The sequence below is a fragment of the Lithobates pipiens genome, unplaced genomic scaffold (genome assembly GCF_037356315.1).
Source record: "Lithobates pipiens isolate NorthernLeopardFrog02 unplaced genomic scaffold, aLitPip1_a1.2 Scaffold_16, whole genome shotgun sequence".
Taxonomy (NCBI): Eukaryota; Metazoa; Chordata; class Amphibia; order Anura; family Ranidae; genus Lithobates; species Lithobates pipiens.
The window spans coordinates 475,222,716-475,246,684 of NW_027507748.1; the positions used below are offsets into that span (position 1 = coordinate 475,222,716).

General features: G+C 40.6%; 1 protein-coding gene across 1 annotated transcript in view; it reads left to right on the forward strand.

The window, feature by feature from the left end:
- The window catches only part of ITGBL1 (integrin subunit beta like 1), a 403,213-nt gene that overhangs the window by 199,313 nt on the left and 179,931 nt on the right, over nt 1–23,969 (forward strand). The window contains exon 5 of the mRNA XM_077482967.1: nt 13,414–13,554. Within this exon, the coding sequence (XP_077339093.1) occupies nt 13,414–13,554 (141 nt within the window). The remainder of the gene's footprint in view (nt 1–13,413; nt 13,555–23,969) is intronic.

Consider the following 23,969-nt stretch of genomic DNA (forward strand, 5'->3'; position numbering starts at 1 on the left):
AACAACACTAGCAGCAACACTAGTATCATATAAGGTTCTCACACTAACACAATAGCAGCAGATTATTAGGAAAAAGCTAAGTTGAACTGTAGCTTGCTTCACTATTGTTCTGCTGCTGTGCTTATGCTTAATAATAATTCAGGTTCTCTGACAAGTGACAATTCAAATGGACCAGCTAAGATTGACTGTCTTCTGAAATGATTCAGTGTGTGTGTCTCTCTCTGCTAGCAATCGTACGTGCAAGTAAGTTGGCTGTAAATGTGTACTTAGTTCTAGCTATTTTACTGCTCTTCCTCTTTGGTTACAATCAGCCAACAACATTCATCATCATCATTATTTTTATTTTACTTCCCCCACTCAATTCCAGAATCTTTTCTCTCTGTCGAATCTTTTCTCTCTATGTCGAATATTTTCTCTCTGTCAAATCTTTTCTCTATTTAATCTTGGACTGATAGAGGTAAGGTTAGGCACATTCGACCACAGGTTCAATAGACACAGATTGTTGTCGTCAGAGTCACGTCGATTTCTCCTTTTTTTCGGATTCTGCACTTGCATTATTGTTTGTCAAAATGAAAACGAAAATATCAGAAATTCTGGCGAAAATGCATTCGGACAAAATTGAATGCACATGTCTAGTAGCCAAGGTCCTGTGCACCACTTCACTCTCCTCCCTGCTGGAGGAGTACCTCGATTTTAGCAATGTCTTTGACAAAGGTCAAGCAGGTAGTTTGACTCTACACCGGTCGTATGATTGTGCAATTGACCATCAACCTGGTGCCATACCCCCTCGTGGTCGGGTTTACCCTGTGTCGGTCTTGGAGGAATAAGGCCAAGGAGGAGTATGTTGCAGATGCACTTTCTTGAGGTTTCATCTGAAAATCCTCATACCCTGCTGGTGCTGGTTTCTTCTTCTTGAAGAAGAAGAGTGGTGAACTGAGACCCTGTATTGATAATAGGGGTCTCACAATTAAAATTGCCTATCTAATTCCATTGATTACAGAGTTATTTGACCGCCTCAAGGGAGCAACTGTTTTCACAAAGCTTGATTTGAGAGGGACATACAATCTTGTGAGGATTAAGGAGGACAATGAGTTGAAAACTGTGTTTATTACCAGAACCGGCTATTATGAGTACCTGGTAATGCCTTTTGGCCTTTGTAACGCCCCAGCAGTTTTACAGGAATTCATTAACGATGTCCTCCGAGGTTTGTTGCAGTTATGTATGGTGGTTTATCTTGATGATATCCTCATATTTTCCAAGTCCCTGGAGAGCCACTACACAGATGTCTGTCGTGTGCTTCAGAAACTCAGAGAGAACAATCTCTATTATATATATTGGAGAAGTATTAAAGAACTGCGAGTTCCATCGTGAACAGGTTACATTCCTGGGTTATGTCATTCCACTGCTGGTTTTTCGGTGGATCCACACTCATCTCTGGCTCCCTGACATTTGGCGTCAGGGAAAATGCACTGCTGAACAATACTGTTCTGATTTTTGCCACTGGGCACCGACTCAGGGTGGAATGACACAGCTCTAAGAAGTCAGTTCAGGTTAGGCTTATCAGACTCCTTCAAACACTCCTTAGTACACAACTCTGAACCTTCATTGAATGAAGCCATGCAAGTAGCCATCCGTAAATACAGGCATTTACGGGAAAGACGTACAGAGAGGTTTGTTTGTTTGCCCTCCAGTACGCCACCTACTTCTTCTTCATGAACCCTTCCTGAGCCCTCTCAACCTCTCCTGGAGGATGAGCGCATGCAAATTGGCGCTACCCATTTATCAGAAGAAAGAAAACGTGTCAAGGTTACCCTGTCAGGCACTACATTCCATTACATAGATCACTGATTTAGAACTGCAGTTAATGAAATGTTGGAGAGTGTATGTTTTGCCTATAGAAAAAGAAGTGACAGTTTTTTAGGCGTTCTGTGTCTTCTGCATTGTCTACACGTGCTAGTGCCACAAAGGAATGATCCCGTGGTACTTAGCCATGTGCGTGAAGGCTGATGTGAATGAAAAAGGCTGGGAGATAATATAGATCCCAAGGTGGGAGCCCTAGAAAAGCTGCACCTCTGCTGCAAAATATCATATAATGTTTATCCGCATATAAGCTAGAAAGACATTGTTTAACAATTGCTACAATTTTTTTTATACTGTCTAGAATAAGAAGTTACAAAATGTTTTGTATTCCTACTGTGGTGGGACTCTTTTTTAACCCCCCTGACGGTATTCCCGAGTCTGGCTCGGGGTGGAATTTTCATACCAAAAGCGGTATCCCCGAGCCAGACTCGGGACTGCATCGCTGGATCCAGGAGGAGGTTTACTTACCTTCTCCCTCGGATCCAGCGATGTCCCCCGCTGTATGAGCGAGCCTTGTCTCGCTCGATGCATCACATCGCCGATCTCCGTGCCCTGCGAGCATTGCGACGCACGGGGACGGAGATCGGCGCCAAATTCAAAAAGTGAAACACACAGTATACATACAGTATAATGTAATCTTACAGATTACATTGCTGTATGTAATTATTTCACATCCCCGTTGTCCCTAGTGGTCTGTCCAGTGCCCTGCATGCAGTTTTATATAATAGAAACTGTTCTTTATGCCTGGAAACTGGAGATTGTCCATAGCAACCAAAACTGTCCTTTTACATCAAAAATGGTTTTAGACCAGCTAGAAAACAGCGATAATAAATTGGAATCACTCGCAGAATTGAGGGATAGCGATTTGTGGGGAGATCCGTCATCAAATACTGAAAAGTAATGACAGTGACAATTCTGCAACTGAGCAAATTTCAGTGTTTTTGATGTGATTACATTATTGAATAATTTTTATTATTGTTATATTATTATTTGGTACAATTATTTATAATTATTTATTATATTATAATTTATGATTTCATTTTTCAAACTTTATCATACCCGGGATGTCTGCTAGACTCTGGTTTGGACAGATTTAAGTGAGTTATTCCTAAGAATTGCAGGACTACAATATAAAACGCCAAATTTTCATGCAAAATAATGGTACCGCTTTTAGCACCTAAAATCCGAAATAATCGTACCGCCAGGGAGGTTAATGTAGGGCTCTCTGCATTTTTTAACATGCTATCTCTGTCCTTGCTCTCCACCTTGATCCTGCCATTATCCCCCAGTTAAGACCCCATATCAACAGGTACAATTGCCACTCCCCGTATTCAAATCTGCTACTACAGACGAAGCTGCTAAACTCCTTTCTAACACCCACCTAACCACCTGCCCCCTGGACCCTATTCCCTCTCAAACACTATGGTCGCCCTTTGACTCTAACCTACACTCTCTAACCCACATCTTCTATCTCTCCCTCACCTCTGGCATTTTCCCTAAAACATGCCCTGGTCACCCCCGTACTTAAAAAGCCATCCTTGGACCCTACCAATCTTAACAACCTACGCCCTATCTCCTTGCTCCCCTTTTCCTCTAAACTCCTTGAACGCCTGGTTTACAACCAACTGAGTGACCAACTCATTAAGAATAGCCTTCTTGATCCCCTTCAATCTGGATTTTGCCCTCAACACTCCACAGAAACTGCTCTTTTAAAACTCACAAATTACCTACTAACTGCAAAAACCAACAAACACTATTCTGTACTCCTACTTCTGGACCTTTCAGCTGCCTTTGACACGGTTGACCGCCCCTTACTCCCTTGACTGTGCTCTGCAGTGGCTCTCATCCTACCTATCCCAACGCACCTTCAGTGTCACTTACAACTCTACTTTCTCCACTCCCATTCCCTGTCGGTGTCCCCCAAAGGTTCTGTTCTTGGACCTCTTTAATTTTCAATCTACACCTCTTCCCTGGGTCAGGTGATATCCTCTCATGGCTTTCAATATCATTTCTACGCTGACAATGCACAAATCTATCTTTCCACCCCTCAACTCACTCCATCAGTCTCCTCATGCATCACTAACTTACTAACAGACATATTTGTATGGATGTCACACCACTTCCTCAAACTCAGTTTGTCCAAAACCACACTTATAATATTTCCTCCCCCACGTGCCTCTTCCCCTGACTTATTTGTCAAGAACAATAGCACAGCCATCCACCCATCCCCACATGCCAGCATGCTAGGTGTTATCCAGGACTCTGAACTCTCCTTCCAGCCCCATATCCAATCACTTTCCAAAGCTTGCCGCCTCAACCTCTGCAACATCTCTAAACGACGTCCCTTTCTAACCAATGAAACTAAAAAGCTCCTGATTTACTCCCTGGTTATCTACTGCCTTGACTACTGTAACTCCCTCCTCATTGGCTTACCTTTAAATAGACTATCCCCCCTTCAGTCCATCATGAATGCTGCTGCCAGACTCATCCACCTTACAAACCGCACAGTGTCTGCTACCCCTCTCTGCCAATCCCTCCATTGACTGCCACATGCCCAACAAATTAAATTCAAAATACTAACAATAAGTTACAAAGCCATCCACAATTCTGCCCCCAGCTACATCACTAGCCTTGTCTCAAAATACCAACCCAATCACCCTCTTCGTTCCTACCAAGACCTCCTGCTCTCTAGCTCCCTCATCACCCCCTCCCATATACTCCTCCAGGACTTCTCACGAGCCTCACCCATCCTCTGAAATTCACTACTCCAATCTGTCAGACTGTCTCCAAATTTATCCACTTTTAGGCGATCCCTGAAAACTTTTCTTTTCAGAGAAGCCTATCCTGCCTCCATCTAACAACTGCACTATTTTCTCCATTAGTTAATCCCCCACAGCTATTACCCTTTTGTATAACTTGACCCTCCCTCCTTGATTGTAAGCTCTAATGAGCAGGGCTCTCTGATTCCCCTCTGTATTGAATTGTATTGTAATTGTACTGTCTGCCCAAATGTTGTAAAGCGATGCGTAAACCGTCGGCACTATATAAATCCTGTATAATAATTATCGATCAAATGTTCCTTGTATCTTTGCCTCGTTAATCTTTCTGAAACCACAGTGCATTCTTTCACAAAGTCTTCATGATTGGAAAAATTCCTTTTAGCTGATAAGAGTGGGCTGATAGTTATCTAAGATACTGACAGCTTTAGAGAGGAAGCACTGAGACAGCTGAACAATGTTAATACCTATCATAAACTCAGTGCTGATCCAACTCCAGTCGTACAGTGTAAAATGAGACACCTTTTGGATGAAGGAAAGAATGCAGGAATACTGGAAAAAAAATTATAGATTATTTGATGGTAGAGAAACCGATTATCCAAGTATTCGATCATCTTTCAAAATAAACATCTTACCCCTGTTCAGGGCTGTCCCATTGTAGCGGACATAGGGTCTCTATTGGAGAGACTCAGTGAGTGGGTAGATGAACATCATCAACCCCTTGTCACCCACTTACCAGGATACCTTAGGGACACTGGTCACCTTCTTGCCCACACATGAAATTAAATGGTCAGCAACCAATATTTGGAGTACTGTTGATGTTAACGCGTTATATTCTTGTATACCACATTTTTTAGCTTTGGAGGCTATTAAATATCACTTTACATCATACAATTGTTATACTCAGGAGTTGTGCGGATTTTTACTTTTGGCTACTGAGTTTTTATTGAAATAGAACTATTTTATGTTTGATGCATATTGACTGGTACTGTCACTACATAGATGACTTGATTCTGGTTTGGAATGGTCTGGTCTCTATGGTAGATTCTTTCATTCAGTATCTAAATAGCAACCATTTAAACTTAGAATTCAGTCATAGCAACGAATGACACATTTATGGGAGTCTGATAAGGCTGATACAAAAACCCCTGATACAAAATGTTTAAACGGAAGTGGAGAATTCCCCATGGGGCTTTTTAGCAGCAATTAGGAGTCAAAAAATATTTTTTCCATAAAAAATATTAATTTTATTCATTAAGAGACAATTGGACATCAATAAGATACAAAAGTTAAAATATGAGCTGTGGTGTACACAATGCGAGACAGTTTGGACTAAGAAGGGGAAGCAAACAGTAGATAGTACCATGTGATATAACTGATAAACAATATACATCATAGGGTACTTCCTCACAGTATTGATGAATTATAATTATACTATCCAATGTTTATAAAATGCCCCAATGCATTTTGACCTTAGAGGTTGTGGTCTTCTTCAGAGGGTTCTTACATTTCCTTTCTACCAAGATGGCTCTCTTATCCAGGGACTTCTTTGTTAAAAAGCACAGAAAAAAATAAAGTATTCCCCCAATGATGATCCCGAACCCTGCTAGGGAATTGTGCCCACCTCCGCCCCAAAGGGAGAACAGCCCCGACCCATGAGGCTTGTAAGTGGTCACAGGTTAGTTTGCCCCCCATAGGGGAAACTCAGAGACCAAAACACCTGATTATTTTGTAGGAATTATTTAAGCACTGTGACAACCACAATTGGATGAGCAGTGTTAGTCTGTTCAAATGAGGAGCATGCAGCTATCATGTCCAAGAGTCTGAGAAAAAATGTCTGTGTGCTCACATCAGGGATCAGCTCAAGTTTTCACTCTGAAAATATTGATTATTTGGACTTAACATTAACAGGACACATTGATAGTGGTAAGGTGACTACTAAAACCTTTAGAAAACAATATATCAGCAATTGACTTCTGCACGCTACGTGTTGTCACCCTCCTCATACTATACATGCATTACCAGTGGGGTAATTTGTGCGAGCTAAAAGGAATTTCTCCGATCATGATAATGACAGGATTAAGGTGGAGAGCAGGGACAGAGATAGCATGTTAAAAAATGCAGAGAGCCCTAACATTAAAAAACAGTCCCACTGCAGCAGGAACACAACACATTTTGTAACTATTTATTCTAGACAGTATAAACAAATTGTAGCAATTGTTAAACAATGTCTTCCTATCTTATATGCAGATAAATATTATATGACATTATATGATATTTTAATATTGTGCAGCTTTTCTAGTAGAAAGGCCCTCACTTTGGGATCTATTTTATCTCCTAGCCTTTTTCATTCACATCAGCATTCACGCACATGGCTAAGTACCACAAGATCGTTGCCTTGTGGCACTAGCACATGTAGATGATGCAGAAGACACATAGAGACTAAAACTGTCACCTCTTTTTCTACAGGCAAAACATACACTCTCAAACATTTTATCAACTGCAGTTCTAAATCAGTGATCTATGTAGTGGAATATAGTGCCTGTCAGATACAATATGTGGGTTGTACCATTTCTCTTTTACGGATCAGGGTTTCAGAACATTACACTGACACTGCCAATCCAAATGCTAAATACATTTTGAATGTATCTAAACATTTCAAGAGTGCATGGAGGTAACCTTGACACTTTTCCTTTCTAGAACAAATTAAACAATCTACAAGAGGGGGGACACCCATCGCACCCTACTCCAATGGGAGGTGTGGTGGATACACATGTTAAATACCAGGATGCCATTTGATATGAATAAAGCCCCGTACACACGAGAGGACTTATGTCCGACAGACTTCCGAAGGAGTTCCGTCGGAGTTCTGCCGGAGTTCTGACGGACTTTTCGGCGGAGCGGACTTGGCCACACACAATCACACTAAACTCCGACGGATTCGAACGTGATGACATACGACTGGATTCGAATACGGAAGTTCATAGCCAGTAGCCAATAGCTGCCCTAGCGTCGGTTTTAGTCCGTCGGAATAGCACACACACGAGCGGAGTTTTCGAAGGGACCCGGGTCCGGCGGAGTTCCGTCGGGAAAATTTGAAGCATGTTCCATATTCTAAAGTCCTTCGGACTTTGGCGAGTCAAAAGTCCGTTGCAGCCCACACACGATCGAATAGTCTGACGGACTCAGTCCGTCGGACTTTGGACGTTGAAAAGTCCGCTCGTGTGTACGCGGCATAACAGTATGGATGTTAGCCTGTTTAAAATACAGGATAACATGAATAACAGGATGGATGGATGTTAGCCTGTTTTTAAAATACATCTTTGAAATGTATTATTTATTATGTACTGTGACACATTTTCCATTGTTGCATCAGTGGGACTTTAATGGTTAACATCTTATGTTTCCTGTTTAAACACCCTGTCATATGTGATCATCTGACCCAGGTTTTGATCATCTTCATTTGTAATCAATCAATGTGATGATTTTTTTAAAATACACTAAATACCTCTCCTGTCACTTTAGGAGGGCTGTTTTTTTTATATATACCTGTTTTTAATGTCATATATTTATGCTATGTTGAAGGCTTAGGCTGAAACGCGTCAGTTTTGGATGATGTTACTGCTATGATGCTGCAATAAAGTTTTCTATGAAAAGCTGTCAAGTTTCCTGCTTATACTTGTTAAGGGTTCACTATAGCATTGTGTATACATCCTGGGGGCAACCGAGTACAGGTAGGCCTGCTTGCCTTATGGGAAAGGGGGCTGCTTTAGGTGAGGAACACAGTAGCCAGCTATAGTGTCTAACCACCTGCTTTGGGGTAGACGTGACAAAACCATAAAACATCACAAAACGTATTTGATGAATCACAGAATAGATATTTGCAAGAGAAGCATGTTTTGGGTATTGAGTCTGTCAAAGGTTAACTGAACAAGCTGAAGTTAGAAGCTGATTGACTACCATGCACAGTTTTTGCACTCTTCAGTTTTAGTAAATCAATCCTAGTGTTTCTTTTAACACTCTGTTGTTATACTTGAAAACCTGCATGAATAAAGATTTAAGAAAAATATATTTTAAAGGAGAAGTACAGCCAAAGCTTGTTTGGCTGTACTTCTCCTGTGGACCACAGGAGTGCAGTTCGTTCTGCACTCCTGTGACCTGTTTTCATCAGAGATTGGGCTAAAGTCCACTGTCAGCTGACATCACAGAGCCAGTCCAGCCTCAAGCAAGATCACGACAGTAGAGTCTGTATCTGTCCACATGCCTGGACTGGCACCCAGCTCAGCCTCTCAACGGGCCACTAAAAGCCTGAGCCGGCCACTCCTGCCCCCTACATTCTAGTGAGTGCAGGGGGCAGAACAGACTGTCACCAGCTCTCTGCTCACAGAGCTGTGAGAACCAAGCAATCAGCAGTGTTTGATCACTCAGGTCTCAGTTTTAGAGGTGCTGGGGGACCGATGTGGCATCCACCTAGGCAAGTATGAATCTTAAAAAAAAAAAATACATCTCTTTTAGCACAATTCCAATCCCAGATGATTCCTTCGAAAGGGAAACGCATGAGGCAGAGTCAGTCGTGACGTAAGCATACATGGTCCGCACTGCAGGCAGCCGTGCCACCACAAGATTCTGTGCTAGATTCAGGTTATCAGTCTCTAAGTGCGATATTTTTTCTATACATTTGTTCTAAAAAAGTTTTAAAGGATAATGCACTATCGGTGCTCCTTCTCATTTCTACTCCTATCTGTGAGCCGGGAGACTTTGACTGTCCAACGTTCCACAAAGAGGGTGATACAGATTGGTGCCTCTCAGCTGAGAGTAGTGTACATGCCCATTGACATTTGAGGTCTGGTAAGCGGCCATTCATTATCTGAGCACGTTGGTGATGCATGTAGCACTTTGAGGCTAGGTTCACACCATTGCGAATTGGATGCTAAGGAGCCGGTTTACATATCTCCGCAGCAGGTCCTGTACATCTTTTGGTCTGTTTCAGGTCCGAATTCAGCCCAAAATTCGGGCTGAATTTGGACCTGAAACGGTAAACCAGCATGCACTGGACCCCTGCTGTGAGCCGCATGCGGCTCATATGTGAACAGAGCCTGAAGGTTTTGGAATAGCATACCTTCAGCACTTATTTGGGACTGTTTGATTGATTATAATCAACCTGCAAAAGAGTTCTATTTGAGACTTTTTTTTCTGTTTTGGATATCCACTTACTATTTTTCATGTATATTCACTAATGTTATTGTACATGTCACCTTTGTAACTTAAGTTTGTTCACATTGTCTTAATTTTTTTATTGATGTTGTATTGCATCACATGTTTAAAGGTACTAGCGATAGCTGTGCATGTTTTTTTAGAGAGCACCAGTATTTGTGTTTGTGATCTTTTGGTTTAGCTTATTAAAGGGGTTGTAAAGTCATGTTTTTTTTTTAACCTTAATGCAGCCTATGCATTAAGGTGAAAAAACAATGAAATCCAAAGATGCGGGTGCTGGGGGGCAGAACTGAGTCCGGCATTCGTGTCTATGGATGCAAATGCTGGACTCGGGAGCATGCCCGCAAGGTAACACCCCATAAGAGCACAGAGCAGCCCAGATCCTCCTCTTCTCCTGTCTCTCTTTGCTGCTCCTGGCCCCACCCTCCTATCGAGTGCCCGCTAGTCAGCAGCTTCCTATGGGAGCACCCGAGCCGAGTCACAGCTCCATGTGTCCATTCAGACATGGAACCCTGACCCGGCCCTGCCCCCTTTCTCCCCTGGTTGGCTGACTAACTTTAATTGACAGCCATGGGAGCCAATGGCGCCGGAGTGTCCCGGATGGCTTAGACTTTTGTGGACATCGCTGGAGCGAGATGGGGCTCAGATAAGTAATTAGGGGGGTGCTGGGGTGGCTGCTATACACAAAAGGTTTATTATCTTAATGCATAGAATGCATTAAGATATAAAACCTGCCTTTAAAACTCCTTTAACCACTTGCAGACCGGACCATTTTGCTGGTCAAAGAGCAGACCACTTTTTGCGATTCGGCACTGCGTCGCTTTAACTGACAATTGCGCGGTTTTGCGACGTGGCTCCCAAACAAAACTGATGTCCCTTTTTTCCCACAAATAGAGCTTTCTTTTGGTGGTATTTGATCACCCCTGCGGTTTTTATTTTTTGCGCTATAAACAAAAATAGAGCGACAATTTTGAAAAAAACGCATTATTTTTTACTTTTTGTTATAATAAATATCCCCCAAAAATATATAAAAAAACATTTTTTTCCCTCAGTTTAGGCCGATACGTATTCTTCTACATATTTTTGGTAAAAAAAATCGCAATAAGCGATTATTGATTGGTTTGCGCAAAAGTTATAGCGTTTACAAGATAGGGATAGTTTTATAGTATTTTTATTAATAATTTTTTATTATTATTTTTTTACTAGTAATGGCGGCGATCAGCGATTTTTTATTGTGACTGCGACATTGTGGGGGACCCATCGGACATTTTTGACACATTTTTGGGACCATTGTCATTTATACAGTAATCACTGCTATATAAATGCAGTGATTCCTGTGTAAATGACACTGGCAGTGAAAGGGTTAACCAGTGGGTGGCAGTGTAGGGGTTAATTGTTCCTAGGGGTGTGTTACTAACTGTGGGGGGGTTGGGCTTTCATTTAGTGAACACTGATCTCTGCTCCAATCACATGGAGCAGAGATCAGCGTCACTAGTTGCTAGGCAGAATGGAGAAATGTTGTTTACACAGCATTTCCTCCATTCGGCCGCTCCGTGAGACGATCGCGGGGATGCCCGCGGCGATTGAGTCCGCGGGTCCCGCGACCGGACTCACGGGGGTCCCGACCAGCGCGGGAGCGCGCTGCCGCCGGCGCGCTCCTGATGGCAGGGCGGCATTGAATATTGGACTTACCTGTACGCCAATATGCCTGCCCGTGCCATTCTGTCGACGTACATCGTCGTGCGCTGGTCGGGAAGTGGTTAAAATATCCCATCTCCAAGTTAGATTTATACAAGTGCTCTTGGTCTACTTGTCAGCACTGTAATACACTTTAGTTGGCTATAGAATGTGAACTGTCACTTTGCACAATTACTTCTCTAATAATGACTTTTTATTTTGCTCTATAGTAATGGCAGACAACCATTTCTGTGATTAAACGCTTCAGCCCCAGAAGATTTTACCCCCTTCCTGACCAGAGCACTTTTTACAATTTGGCACGGCGTCGCTTTAACTGACAATTGCACGGTCGTGCAACGCGGTACCCAAACAAAATTTGCATCCTTTTCCCCCCACAAATTGAGCTTTATTTTGGTGGTATTTGATCACCTCTGCGTTTTTTATTTTTAACAATAATAATAATAAATATAATTTATATATATATATTTTTGCTATAATAAATATCCCAAAAAATGTTTTAAAAAAAAAAACAAATTTCTTCTACATATTTTTGGTAAAAAATAGAAATAAGCGTATATTGATTAGCTTGCACAAAAGTTATAGCATCTACAAACTACGGGAAAGATTTATAGCATTTGTATTATTATTAATTTTTTTTTAGTAGTAATGGGGATGATCTGCGATTTTTTGTGGTACTGTGACATTGCGGCAGACAGTTTGGACACTTTTGACACATTATCGGGACCATTGACATTTATACAGAGCTATAAAAATGCACTGATTACTGTGTAAATGTCACTGGTAGGGAGGGGGTTAACAATAGGGGCGATGGAGGGGTTAAATGTGTTCCCTAGTTAGTGTTTCTAACTGTATGGGGATTGGACTGACTGGGGGAGGAGACATATCGTTGTTCTTACTTAATAGGAACAAACAATATGTTCCTCTCCCCTGACAGAACAGGGATTTGTGTGTTTACACACACAAATCTTCATGCTGGCTGTCGTGCATATGATCGCACCCACCAGACACTCGCATCAGGTCCCCTGCCATGCTGCGGGCACGCGTGCTCCCAATGATTCTTAAAGGGAACAAGGTACCCATACGTTGTTTTTGCGCAGCCGTGCCATTCTGCTGACGTATATCGGCGTGAGCCGGACGGCAAGTGGTTAAACACAGTGTTAGATCTGATAAATAAAATAATCTTTCTATTATAAGTAAGATGAGTGTTGTCATTTCTAGAGCACTGCAACCCAAGAGAGGAAGACTAACTAGTAGAAGAGAGAGATGGAGGGTATTAAAAGCTGGTCTCTTCAGCTGCGCAGTTATTTTGAACAATGATGCCTCTTGCTTTGCTGCTGTTGGCAGCCTGTCAGCTTCAGGCAACTCATTTAAAAGATTCGGAATTCTAAGTCAGGATCACAGACTTTATATAACTGCAGCTACACTGCTGGCTGAGAGATCATGGCACATTAAGTAGAGACACAATTCCCCAAGAGAAAAACTTCTAAAGGGTAAGGATGATGCATTCATTGTAGAAGTGATGCTTTGGATCCAAACTGTGCTGCAAGTCTGTTCTCTAAGGCTTTTTGAGTCTGTTACTTTAGTACTAGCCCCTCTCCCTCTGTACACCTCCAAGCCTAGGTATTTTTTGCTTTTTCATACTTTCAATGCTTTCTGAAATATATTATGCCTTACCAACGCAGAGAATGCGAGTCTTTCTTTGTCAAATGCAATAATAATCAGCTTACATTGAGCAGAGTGTACCAGCACAAATCATCATCTATAATGAAAATATTATGCTGTATTATGTTTTAAGACTGCATCTGTCATTTAAAAACAGAAATTCTCTTGTTTTCTCACTGCATAAAATTTGTTTTGGGTGCAGGCCACGGGAAGTGTTACTGTGGAAACTGTTACTGCGAGGCTGGTTGGCATGGCGATAAATGTGAATTCCAGTGTGACATCAGCCCATGGGAGATTAAGAAAAGATGTACATCTCCAGATGGCAAAATCTGCAGCAACAGAGGTGTGTCATTATTAATGAACTTCACATCTGTATGTCTTTCAATTAGTCTTACACAATAATTGTGTCTGTCTTTCTTTCATTTATTAAAGTCTATAAATAAACCCTAGCACAGGCCTTAAAGGGAACCTGTCAGATTGAATGTTAATCATCAGAGCTGAGGCTGACATCCAGTGCTGAAGTTACTTTCGGACCAGTTCTGGGGTATGCAGATCACACGTGCATGGCGATAGATAAATCCGCTGTGCCTCAGAACTAGTACAGCGCCTGGGAAGTAGGCAATGGTAACTTTAGCTACTCGATGGAAACTTCCACATCTGTTTAGGCATATTCCCTTTAAAGAAGAACTGCAAGCAAATATTAAAAAAAGGACCATCTGATACAATTTTTTAGGAACATCACCAAATGTTTTAATCCATTTTAAATACTGCTAGTATAAGTGCTTAAATCGGTATGGGTTTCCTTTAATCATTTGCCCAGCAAGGGATACTGGACGTAACAAAAAGAATGATCATCTTATTGTTTTTAAGGGAACTGCAAGAGATCACAACCGATTAATGGTGAAATTGGAAATTATTATTTTTTTTTTTGTGTACAAACGTTTTTAATTTCGATAGAGGCTAAATAAAAAAAATAAAAATAAAGTCATATAAACATGTAACAGTGTACATCGTATAACTGATATCCAAGAAATGACATAAAAGGATAACATAAAAACGTAAAACTACCATAGAGAGGGTACATACAAGGATTTCAAACCATATACAACATTACCACAACTCTGAACTACCGTTATGCACTGTACACACGGTCAGACATTCGGACGACAAAATCCGTTGGATTTTTTCCAACGGATTTTGGCCCAAACTTATCTTGCATAAACACGGTCGTTCAGAACGCGGTGACATAGAACACGTACGATGGGACAAAAAATGGGCCAGTAGCCAATAGCTTTTGTCTCGAAATTTATTCTGAACATGCGTGCCACTTTGTCCATCGAATTTGTCTACACAAGATCAGAATTTAAACAATCGGATTTTGTTGTCGGAAAATTTTAGATCCTGCTCTCAAACTTTGTGTATCGGACATTCCGACGGAAAAAGTCTGATGGAGCCCACACGCGATTGGATTTTCCGATAACAAGATCCAATCGCACATTTTCAGTCGGAAAGTCCGACAGGACATTAGTCCTATGCTAACAATATGTACCTATGGGTTTTAATTGGAAATTCCTTTAACCCCGGGGCAGAAACAATTGAATACTGTCTGTGATACTTTTTTTATTTGTACTAACTTAGAATTTTGCAGGGCAAGTTTTCGGGGGAAGGTTCCCATCTTCAAAGTCTTAGAAGTACTGATTCACAAAAGTTTTAGCAGAATTTAAAAAAAAGACAATCTCTGAGGCAAAGGGAAAAAAAAACAAAAACAAAAAAAAAAAAACAAACATGCAAATGTACATGGCAACGGTAATAAAACAAGCATAGTTAGTGAAATAAGACAGAGGGAGAGCTATGGACTGGGGAGGAGAGAGACAGTCACAGAGGTGGTTCCAAAACTGTTGGATAATGAGGAAACCCAAACCTAAATTCAGGCAATTATTTTTTGTGTCAAATATAATTAATCATTCTTAGTTCAAAAGTTTTCCTTTCCTGAATAGTTTTGAAATTGCATTTAAGAGCTAAGACATTGAGATCTTCCATAGTGTGATCCAGTTGTGAGAAATGATGTCCCATAGGCGTGCAGTAATCATCATCTTCCTTATGTTCCTTGACGTTATGAATGTGCAAATTCATCCTTGCTTGCAACTTCTGTCCTGTTTTACCAACATAAGATCCTTTGCTACATCTGTTGCATTGGATGAGGTACACAACATTACTGGATGTACAGCTGTATGATCCCATGATATTGATGGTCCCTTTTGTGTGTGTGACACTTTTAGATAGATTGATTTGATTGCACAGTTTGCAGCGTTCTTTTATTGCAGGGTTTGCTTCCATTATTTGAGACTTCATAACCCTGGGGAAAATTCCAAGAACTAATGAGATCTTAAAGAGTCACCAATCATATTACTTGTTTAATTCTCCCAGTGCAGTATGACCGAAGGCTGTAAGCAACTCTTACATTTTACATCAATTTTCTTTGCACAATTTTCTACAAATCTACTGCATGACGTTAATACCAGTTTCGACAAAATTCAAAAAGGAAAGGACAATTCTTTTTCTGAATTTTAAGCCACTTAGTGTGATGGTATCTTGTAATATGACTTCATATTCTTGAGCACTTTCCAACAGCGATGCAATAGTCATTCTATTAGGCTTCCTTCTGCTGCTTAAATATTATAATCTAAATTATACAATTCATGAACACTGAAGATATGTAGACATTTTTCTTCTTGTTTTTGTTTTTGTTTTCCTATACATAATTCATTTTTTTCAGTGTGGTTTAGACAGCATAATACATAAAGAAACAATCTGCAAAACAAACAGTTAAGCTGCAAATGTCTTTCCTCTGGCTGCTGTCCAAAACGACATTACTGTATAGCAAAAAAAAAATAAGAAAGAACCCACTTTTAAATACATCTTCACTGACAATGACTGCTATAGAATGAGCGTCTAATTATCAGAAGAGCATTTAAAAGCTCTCTCCCTTCTTAATTATAGAAAAAGCTTGGCTTCTACACAGAGTTAGTAGAACTATATTTAATATCAGGGCTCCACAAGGAGATGTTTCAAAAATACTGGAAGCTAAATATAAAATGATTATCCATTAAATTAGATGCTAATTATTTTAATAGTCTCTTTTTGGCACATTGGCATTTATGTTATGTTGCTTTCAGTTAATATGGAATGTTAGTGACTGCATGGCTTACAAATATGCTATATATCTTTTGTCTCTTAACATTCTTGTCACATGACCTAGATTGCTACAGAATTCTGCCCTATAGAAAATGTGTTTTAATATTTACATTTATTCAAAATTATTATTCCTTGTACTGCATTTTTAAAACAGACAAAATAGCTGAAAAAAATCATCAGTGTCAAAATAAAAAGTTGTAGACAGACTTTCTATGTTTTCTAAAAAAAAATAGATATTCAGATTATTTTTCATTTTAATTGTGAGCCAATGGGATAATTATGTATTATTGCAGTTTGAAAAAAAAACACCAACAATCTACAAATGTAGCGGATTAAAAGATGGTTTGTAAGCAGGTGAAGTTAGCTTGTCCGTCACTAGGTGGCTCTGTTTCAAAATAGTGTGATGAGAGGGAACTGTGTAATAATATAATATGATATTGGTTGTTATGTCCCCTTTTAGACAAAGCCTTCCTGTCATAATGTAATTGGTGGACTAAGTGCCCTATTGAATGCAAGAATGGGAGGAGCCTTTTGAGATGGAGCATGGTAGCCACTAGCCAGACATCCCAGAAACCATGTGGATGTAGTCAGCTACTGGCAAGGGCCCTTAACAGGGCTGATGCCCCAGGTGTGGTAGTTTAACACTCAGAAGAACCAGCTGCAGTTGCCCTGACTCTTGTAACAGTCTAAAATGGACTGTGAGCAGGATGCAAAAAGCCTTTTAGGGTAGGCTAAGGGTTATCTGATGTGAGTTCTAGTACACCTGGGAGAGCGAGGATAACATTAGCGAGTGTGCCTGGCTGGTTGAGGGAATGAGACATACAGTCAGCTCCATAAATATTGGTTATTATACAGAGTATTAGTGCGCTAAAATCAATAGTGGTCCAACATTTTTTACAAATGTACCTTCCAAAAGGTTTATATAAACCCTTCATAAGGCACTAGTTACATAAAGTGCTCTCATGCATAATGTGCAAAAATATGTGCAATCCTAATCACATAAAAAGCACTTTATGTGATTAGGATTGCACATATTTTTGCAAATTATGCATGAGAGCACTTTATGTAACTAGTGTCTTATGACCTTTTGGAAGGTACATTTGTAACAATTTTTGGACCACTATTGATTTTAGCGCACTAATACTCTGTGTAATATTTTTTTAGTATGTTTTGAGGGATCAATTTTTTTTGGTGCAGCTTTTTTCAGCACAGAAACTGGTGTGGTTCAGGGTTAACAATTGATAATATTGTATTCATTTCAGCGCTGGAGTATATATATTTTTTTCCATAAATATTGGTGACATCTACACAATTGTAATCTTTTTAGCTCTATACACCACCACAATGGATTTGAAATCAAACAAACAAGATGTAATTTAACTGCAGACTTTCAGCTTTAATTTTAAGGTATTTGCATCCAAATCAGGTGAATGGTGTAAAAATTACAACAGTTTGTATATGTACCTCACACTTTTTAAGGAACCAAAAGTAATGGGACAGATTAACAATCATCCATCAAACATTCACTTGTTAATACTTGGTTGCAAATACTTTGCAGTCAATTACAGCCTGAAGTCTGGAACACATAGACATCACCAGATGCTGGGTTTCATCCCTGGTGATGCTCTGCCAGGCCTCTACTGCAGCTGTCTTCAGTTCCTGCTTGTTCTTGGGGCATTTCCCTTCAGTTTTGTCTTCAGCAAGTGAAATGCATGCTCAGTTGGATTCAGATCAGGTGATTGACTTGGCCATTGCATAACATTCCACTTCTTTACCTTAAACTCTTTGGTTGCTTTCGCAGTATGCATCGGGTCATTGTCCATCTGCACTGTGAAGCGACGTCCAATGAGTTCTAAAGCATTTTGCTGAATATGAGCAGATAATATTGTCAAAACACTTCAGAATTCAGCAGTCACATCATCAATAAATACAAGAGAACCAGTTCAACTGGAAGCCATACATGCCCACGCCATGACAATACTACCACCATGCTTCACTGATGAGGTAGCATGCTTTGGATCATGAGCAGTTCCTTTTCTTCTCCATACTCTTCTTTTCCCATCACTCTGGTACAAGTTGGTCTTGGTCTCATCTGTCCATAGGATGTTGTTCCAGAACTGTGAAACCTTTTTTAGATGTTGTTTGGCAAACTCTAATCTGGCCTTCCTGTTTTTTGAGGCTCACCAATGGTTTACATCTTGTAGTGAACCCTGTGTATTCATTCTGGTGAAGTCTTCTCTTGATTGTTGACTTTGACACACATACACATATCTCCTGGAGAGTGTTCTTGATCTGGCCAACTAGTATACAGAATGATGGGTCCCAACACTGTGGTGCACCCAAGTAGGGGAGCGAGGAGATACTAAGGGAAGATTACATGCTGGCGTGGAGTGAATGCTACAGAATTTTTGCCCTTATGTATGGCAATGTGGCCAACGAGTTCTGTGAGTATGTCAATGGGATGTTATATGTCCCTGCCATCTTGAAATAACATCAGTAACGTGCAGAAAATATACTTCAAGCGTGGACATTTCGTTCTTATGAATATAAAGACTCAGGGCAGGTCTATTGCAAGGAGTTGAGCACCATATGGCTAGGGCTTCTAACTATCAGAAGTGGGTCACTGCCCTATCCGAGAAGAAGCAGGGCTGTCAGAAACTATGAAATCAGACAGAGACAGAAGTACAGTTAAATCACACTTGTTTAATAATTAAAGTAAATAAAACAAACATAGTCAAAAAATAGCCAGAGTTCAGGAACCAGAACAGATAGTCAGACAAGCCAAACTTCAGGGAGCCAGAGATCAGTTTAGTAAAACAGCAAAACGGCTCTGGAGCCAGAAGGAATGTCAGCCAAGCAAGTCTTTTAACAGGAATGCAGGAGAGTATCTCTGTGATGTTGACTAAGGCAAAGGCAGAGATCCTCTGGGCTGGACAGCTTAAGTAGGCAGGACTGACAAGCAGGATATCATCAACAGCTGAGTAACTGTGGAGAAATAGGAGCTGGCAATTAGCTGACAGCTGAGTGGCCAGCTCAGGGAAGGAAGGGCTGATCCCAGCTCTGACAATGGCATATTTTGGCACCAATATCTGGCCAATTAGAAGTACCCTTACAAGCTAACACATTTGTAACTTTGCTCAGCATTGCACAATATGAAATGTGGGCTGCAACATTTGATTGCTGATGCCACAGTCTTCTTATCCCAGAATGTAAAATAATAAGGACTGAGATATGTAAATCAACAATCTTCTCTTTCAGAAGTGTGCTGAAGACATACATTTTAACAAGGGCATTTATACCCCACTATGAGCACACAATAGTAACACAGCTATTAGTTAATAGAGATCACAATTTTTGCAACAGTTTGTTAGCAAAATTAAACCAGAATAATTTGTCAAGAGAAAGATGGCACCCTTATGCCGTGTACACACGACCGGACTTTTTGACCTACTTCCGTCGAATCGGACTTATCTACACACAATCACACCAAAGTCCGATGGATTCGACCGTGATGACGTACGACCGGACTAGAATAAGGAAGTTCATAGCCAGTAGCCAATAGCTGCCCTAGCGTCGGTTTTCATTAGTCGGACTAGCATACAGATGAATGGATTTTTCGACCAGACTCAAGTCAGAAAGATTTGAATGTTGAAAATACTGAAATAACATGAATGTTAAACAAAGTGATTTCTAAAAGTATGTATAAGGAATATTTTGTACTGTCTTTTTGTAAATGTGGAAAACGAAATAAACAATATTTAAAACACAGAAAGATTTGAAACATGTTCTAAATCTAAAGTCCATCTCATTTTTCAACAGCAAAGGTCCGATGAAGCCCACACATGGTCGAATTGTTTGACGGATTTGTTCCATCTGACCTTTGCTGTCAAAGTCCAGCCGTGTGTACACGGCATCAGACTTAAATAGTAGCACAGGGTACAACATAACCTTTAACACATACTTTTATCTTCCCAGGATATGGACATGATCATAAAATAAAAAAAATTCAGTCCCCCAAGAGATCATCTTTCATGACACAGAAAATCACAAACACTTACCATTGCTGATAGGCCTATAGAGCAGAAATATGCACTTTTTTTAGAGTGAAGATTAATTTTTGTTCACCCTGGATAGGTTTCGCAGAGCTAAAGCATTTTCAGGTTAAATCAGTTGCAGTGTAAACACTTTTAGGACCATGTACAAATAAATAAGCACATACAAGTGTAAAAGCTGCTCAATGGTGGCCATACACACTTTGTTAATTATCAATTTCTTTACCGATCAATTTCTTACAATAGGAATAATCAATCTAGGGTCAAAAACCCTTTTGATTGCCACACATGGGAAGGTGAATTTTAGATGGTGATATGATCATAAATTACCAACCGCATCCCTGTTTTCACTATGTAATTTCATGATTGATTGAAATAAGATCACAAACAAAGTGCTACTGAGTGATGCAAAATGTTAACCCTTAAACTCAGTTTGATCAAAGCTGATCCAAGCTTAATCTAAACTGATCAGAAGGTAAGTTATGGCTATTTGATTCAATCATTTTGATTGAATCGCACACCCATCAGATAATAAAATCAAAATTTGTATGGCCAAAAAAAGTCATAGCACAACAAAACAGTACAGATCAGCCAGCTACATATCTGTTGCAGGGTGTAGCATGCCATTCACTATGCATCTTTGCAGCACTAGGTCGTCATGCCAGCACTTTTTCCTTAATTTTATCAACAGTATAACCTGAAAAAGTATTTAATTTCCTTTGAAATTATGTATTCATAAAATACTTACTGTAACTCATAGCAGTAGGGCAGCGTTGGTATTGTAAAATAGAGTAAAATAGAGTAATAAAATATAAGAAATGCTTAAGGGTCCACACTCAGGTTGTCAAGGTCCGATGAGTTGGATGCTGCAGGCTAGTGAGGGTGCAGGCTGAGGAATAGTCAGTCCAGACCCAAAGCATACTGGCCCGAGTGGTTAGCAGATAAAAGCAGCCTCAGCTCGATTCATACAGGCCACAACTCCAATGTGTCACCCCTGCCCTCTGGGCTTAACCATAAAGATTAAAGGTGGGTTGAAACATGTTGGAGTTGTGGTCTGAATAAATCAAGCTGAGACTGCTTTTATCTGCTAACCACTCAGTCTGGGTGAGGCGTGTGCCAGCTTGGCTATCTCTTCCTATTTTTGCAATAAAATCGAATAGTTTCTGTTTATTTTTAATAGCATATTAGAAGAGAAACAGAAACATTGTGATAAATGATGTTAACTAAAGTATGTGGAAACCCATTCACTAAAACCCCAGATATGGTTTAGGATGATAATTAATTTAAAAAGTGATTTTAAATATTTTCAAATAAACAGCTTTTATAAAGATAATATCTGATAATCCTTCTAAGGAAGTCCTTATTCAGGTACTTTCTGTTTTGGGGTGACAACTTTATATCCCTGTAAGTCACCTCCACATCTGCATTGTCACACTGTTACGTGGGCATTCAATGGAGTCTAAAATAACCATTGTTTATGATTCAAGGTACTTTAAAAAACCTAAATGTAATCTAGGTAAAGTTGTTGTAAAGGCAGAAGTTTTTTTTTTATCTTAATGTATTCTATGCATTAAAATAAAAAGCCTTCTGTGTGCAGCAGCCCCCCTCAGACCCACTAATACTTACCTGAGCCCATCTCTATCCAGCAATGTTACACGAGAGACTCAGCTGCCTGGGACTCTCCCCTCCTCATTGGCTGAGACAGTAGCGTGGTGTAATTGGCTCCTGTTGCTGTCAATTAAAGTCGGCGAGCAAATGAGGAGAGAAAGGGGGCAGAGCCAAGCTGCAACACTGTGTCTGAATGAACACACAGAGCTGCAGCTCAGCTCGGGTGCCCCCATAGCAAGATGCTTGCTGTGGGGGCACTCAACAAGAGGGAGGGGCCAGGAGAGCCAAAGAGGGACCCCAGAAGAGGGGAATTGGGCTACTCTGTGCAAAGCCACTGCAGAAGAGTTAAGTATAACATGCTTGTTATTTTTAACTAAAAAAAACAAGACTTTAGCATCACTTTAAGCTTTAGATCAGTAACAGGATAGGTAATTAGCTGAATTATAAGAGAGTAGCTGTGATTTGCAGTTTGCTAAGAAGGAGCAAAGTTAGAAATAATAATACAAAACAGAGTCGGAATGGTAAAGAGCAAGAATATACAGCAGAATAATACAAAACAGATTGTAAAAGCTGCATAAAGACTCCTCACAGCAGTATCTTTGTGGTTCAATCAGGGTAACTTGTGACTGCATACCATAGTTTCTATAAAACTCTATAGCAACAGAGAGTCACTACTCCAGTAAAACAGTTCTGTACACTTAGAGCTATACGTGATTATCCTGATAAACAGCATCCCTCTCAGTGAAGTTCAGGATAGCTCTGGTAACATGGGCTGGGTGCACATGGACTGTGAGTACAAGTGGGCTGGGTGCACGTGGACTGTAAGTCATGTAGGCTGAGTACACATGGGCTGGATGCATGTGGACTGTGAGTACACGTGGGCTGGGTGCACGTGGACTGTGGGTGCATGTGGGCTGGGTGCACGTGGACTGTGAGTGCAGGTGGACTGTAAGTGCACGTGGGCTGTGAGTACACGTAGACTGTGAGTACATGTAGACTGTAAGTACACATGGGCTGTGAGTGCACGAGTGCTGTGAGTACCTGTGTATTGTTAAGTATTATGCCCCATGCACACGATCGGACATTCTGACCACAAAATTTGTCGGATTTTTTCTGACGGATTTTGGCCAAAACTTGTCTTGCATACACACGGTCGCACAAAGTTGTCGGAAAATATGATTGTTCGGAATGAGGTGACTTACAAAATGTATGACGGGACTATGTAGAGGCCAGTAGCCAATAGCTTTCGTCTACAAATTTTTTCTGAGCATGCGTGGCACCAGGCACTTTGTGCATCGTAATTCTTTACACATGATCGGAAAAAGTCTGATCGGATTTTGTTGTCAAAAATTTTTAGATCCAGCTCTCCAACTTTTTCCATTGGAAATTCTGACAGAAAATGTCCGATAGAGCCCACACACGATCGGATTTTCCAACAACATGATCCAATCGCACATTTTCCGTTGGAGAATCCAACCATGTTTATGGGACATAAGTGTCAGGAAGCTAGTTGCTAGTTAATTTTTACAGGGTAAAATCCCCATCAAATTAGCAGGCACGATGACCAGCAGGTATGGAGATGCGACTCGGTGTACATCTTGCGGCATGTATGTGTTCCTTGAGTCCAGTAACCCGATCGAGTAGTCAGCCAGGCCAGAGTTCAATAACCAGATCGGGTAATCAGCCAAGCCAGAAGTCAGGGATCCAAGTAGAGCAACAGCAAGCAGGAAAAGGAGCCCGGAGAGATGTCAGCAAGCCAGTCTTTAAACAGAACCGCAGGAGATGGTTTATTGTGATGTGACCAAGGGGAAGGCAGAGGTGAAGTGAGCTGGACAGCTTTAAGTAGGCAGGTCAGACGAGCATGATCAGGAACAGCTGGTAACTGTGGAGAGAGATGAAAGCT